Source organism: Phanerochaete carnosa, assembly GCF_000300595.1.
Source record: "Phanerochaete carnosa HHB-10118-sp unplaced genomic scaffold PHACAscaffold_4, whole genome shotgun sequence".
NCBI lineage: Eukaryota > Fungi > Basidiomycota > Agaricomycetes > Polyporales > Phanerochaetaceae > Phanerochaete > Phanerochaete carnosa.
This window is the reverse complement of record NW_006767631.1, coordinates 3,785,056-3,788,086: the sequence shown is the minus strand read 5'-3', so window position 1 is coordinate 3,788,086 and position 3,031 is coordinate 3,785,056. Positions and strand designations below refer to the sequence as shown.

The 3,031-nt window shown below is 51.1% G+C and overlaps 1 protein-coding gene across 1 annotated transcript; it reads left to right on the top strand.

Annotated features, from left to right (window-relative positions):
• Nucleotides 1-1,487: 1,487 nt before the first annotated feature.
• PHACADRAFT_255057 (uncharacterized protein) lies at nucleotides 1,488-2,420 on the top strand. Its single transcript, XM_007395098.1, has 3 exons — nucleotides 1,488-1,977; nucleotides 2,144-2,266; nucleotides 2,323-2,420. The coding sequence occupies exons 1-3, from the start codon at nucleotides 1,732-1,734 to the stop codon at nucleotides 2,359-2,361; spliced, it is 408 nt and encodes a 135-aa protein (XP_007395160.1). The 5' UTR covers nucleotides 1,488-1,731; the 3' UTR covers nucleotides 2,362-2,420.
• The last annotated feature ends 611 nt before the right edge of the window (nucleotides 2,421-3,031 follow it).

The window sequence follows — 3,031 nt, the reverse complement described above, 5'->3', positions numbered from 1 at the left end:
CGTCCACCTGTATCCGAGTCTAGCATGTGCACATGCTAGCCTGATAGGTCCAAAAATCAGTGATATGTTGGCTAAAGAAAGAATATAATGGCAGAGGACGACCTGGCCCTCCGCAGCTGCTTGCAGTTCGTGATGCTTACCGCGCAGTCCACAAGCTCCTTACTCAGTGAGACAGGGCACGGCCCTAGGGCGCACTGTCATTTTTCTTGCTTGCTCCGCTGATGGTAACGCGGCATGTCGGTAGCAGTATGCTTGGGGTCCGGGGATATCGCGAGCTTCGACTACCACAGCCAGCTGTTGTCTGTTCTTCCAGAGTCCCAGGAAAGGCAGAGAGTCAGTGACGGCTATAGTCTCGGCAGCATACCGAAAGGATGGTCGAGCTGCATTACCATGGGCTGGTGTGGAAGCTGGGACGACGAGATGTTCGAGCGCTTACCTTCGTCCGTCGCGCCATCATCCAACACTTTAGGGCAGACGTCTTTGTACTTCGGCAGACGCCTCTTGAGCTTGAGCTTGAACATCCACACGAGTTTGCCTTGGAGTGCTGCTCTTCGGTGCATTAATCTAATTTTAGTCCAGTAATGACATAGGTGTGTGTCCCGCATACAAATTTGCACATTGTAGCTTGAATAACCAATATATAATTTCTGGCATACCGTAGTGACCCCTAAAATGTGTGCGCTGCCGCTGGATACTACCAGGCACTCCTGAGCCTCTACGCGTGCGCTACCTGACAAGGGCAGATGCGGTGGCTCAGGGTAGCAAGCGCCCTCGCTACATAGTCAGACGCTGCTTCCTGATGCGAGTACTGTGAGAAGGCTGCCCTTCGAGAAAAAAAAAATGAGACTTGAACGCGCATCCTGCACCCTCATCATGCTCGACCCCAGGCTTCCCTGCTAATATCATTCAAAAATTTTATGCGGAGGCGCCAAGGTCACTAGTACCGCCTAGCTCTCAGGTGTCTGCCTGAGGGTCATGCCACATTTTGTGTGTTAAAATCAATGTTAGGTTAGACAATATGAGTGATCTGGTAGTATGCGCCTGCAGACCTAAGTTATGTTCCCTTTGCATCTTGAGGGAACGGCCTACGCGTATAAAAGCTGCATCAGGAAACAGCGTCTTGCTACGTAGCAGGGGCGTCTACTACTACCAGCCACCGCGTCTGCGCTCACTGCTTAGTGCATGCGCTCGGCTCAGGAGAGCCTGGTAGCACTTAGCAGCTGCTCATATGCACCACCTAACTCTGGCTAATTTCTTGCGTCGTAGACTAGATTTGTATATAAAAGATATGCTTACAACATTAGTAAATGAAACTAGATAGTATACAAAATTTTGATTATGACACTTGAAGCTTGAAGCTTGAAGTACTGTCTGAAGGTGGTATACTCTTCACTTGCTCAAGTACGGGAATGTCTGCCCTAAATTAACGAATGATGGCACGGCCGATGGTAACAAGCGCCCGAACATCCCTCCTTGTTCCACGTCATCACCGCGCTGCGTCAGCCTACGTCGGCGGTGTCAGTAAACGGGCAATGCGTTGACGCCATACATGTCCTTGCATAAGTTATGTTCTTGCAACATTAACCATACCCTTCTCATTGGCAGCAAGGTTGCATCATCAGCGCGGAGCAGGCGCACAAGCCCCAGAGTAGCGAAACAACGTTTTGCACACAACCAAGAAACCCATGAATGATACAACAAGCATTACAGGCCACAAGAACTAGGGGTGCAATGACCGCGTTGTTGCTGGGATGCTCGCAGCTGTTGCGGGCGGCGCAGCCCTTCACCATTATCTTACTTTTCTCAGCAAAGGATGTGGTGTCTCACGGATTACGGGCAGCGGTGATCGGTAAGTTTGTTAGATCATATAATCTTGATGTTGTTAAGTTGAGCTCGCGTCAGGCAATGGATTATCTGCCTAATCCACTTCCCACTGGCATCTACCATGCACCTCCACCTTATGTCGTGCATTTCGGGGTATGCCGTGTTCTTACACTTACACACGTCAGCCATGGCCCTGCCTAGCTTGCACACGAGCACCGGGTGCGCGTTGCGCTTGAACACGTCCTCAAAACCTCCAGCACAAACGCAGCCATGAGCGCCTGTGGGGCATATCATGAGCTGCTCGTGACGCGCCTCACAGCAAGCTCGCCGCTGCTGCACGGGTATCGCAAGAAGGGCACCTGATGCGCTGCGTATCCGAGATCACCAGCCGCATGTGCCGCGCTGCTCCTTGCGCCGGACGCATAGCGGTCGTAAGACCCAGGTGAGTAACGCCTCCGCAGATCTTACAATATTATCCTGACTTGCCATACATTGTAGGCCTACCTCCCGTGTCTATCTCCTACCACAGCAGAATGAATCTAGCATAGTATACACCAGCATGTACTGTACAATTGTGCACCTAATATACCTCTTCCGTTAATCTATTCCCTATGAGTGAGTGTGCAAAGCCCAGGAGGCCATCTGCTGGTATTATCTACGGGCGAGCTGCAACAGCACCATGGTATGCTGCTGAATTTATGCAGGCTGCCACGGTGTGCTGCCAAACTTATGCAGGTCGCCACGGGTGCTATGGAGACGTGGCGGAAAACTACTGGTCGCAGGGTAATAGGGGTCAGTTCCACCAGGCTGCTGGAACTACGGAGCTCACGGGGCGCTTCTGGTCCCAGACTTTTTTTCCTGATGTACAGAGGTATGCTTCACTTGATTTGACTTGAATAGTGTTAAGTATGATGTGTGCTGCAGCTGCAAAGCCATTATTTGGATGGCTACAATCTCCGCACTCGTGTCGTATGCACAGACTGTAGGTGAGCGCAATATACCAGAGCTACCTCTTATGCAGCCTGATCATTGCTAGTATTCTCTGCACTGCGTGTGTGTGCAGTGTGGAATCGGAATCATGTCCTGTTCATAATCGTGCTTGTTCTGAGCCTTCCACCCGTGGTTATCAACACCGTAAGTGCAGCATCCTTCCGTAGTGCTGGACTGTCGCACTTAATACTGACGCCCCTTGTAAGTACACCCTGGT

Bases quoted from the DNA above. Each gene is read 5' to 3' on its own strand.
- PHACADRAFT_255057 (XM_007395098.1), top strand. From the start codon at position 1,732: ATGACCGCGTTGTTGCTGGGATGCTCGCAGCTGTTGCGGGCGGCGCAG. The intron at 1,978-2,143 runs GTATGCCGTGTT...CGCGCCTCACAG, and splicing joins CTTATGTCGTGCATTTCGGG to CAAGCTCGCCGCTGCTGCAC. The intron at 2,267-2,322 runs GTGAGTAACGCC...CATACATTGTAG, and splicing joins ATAGCGGTCGTAAGACCCAG to GCCTACCTCCCGTGTCTATC.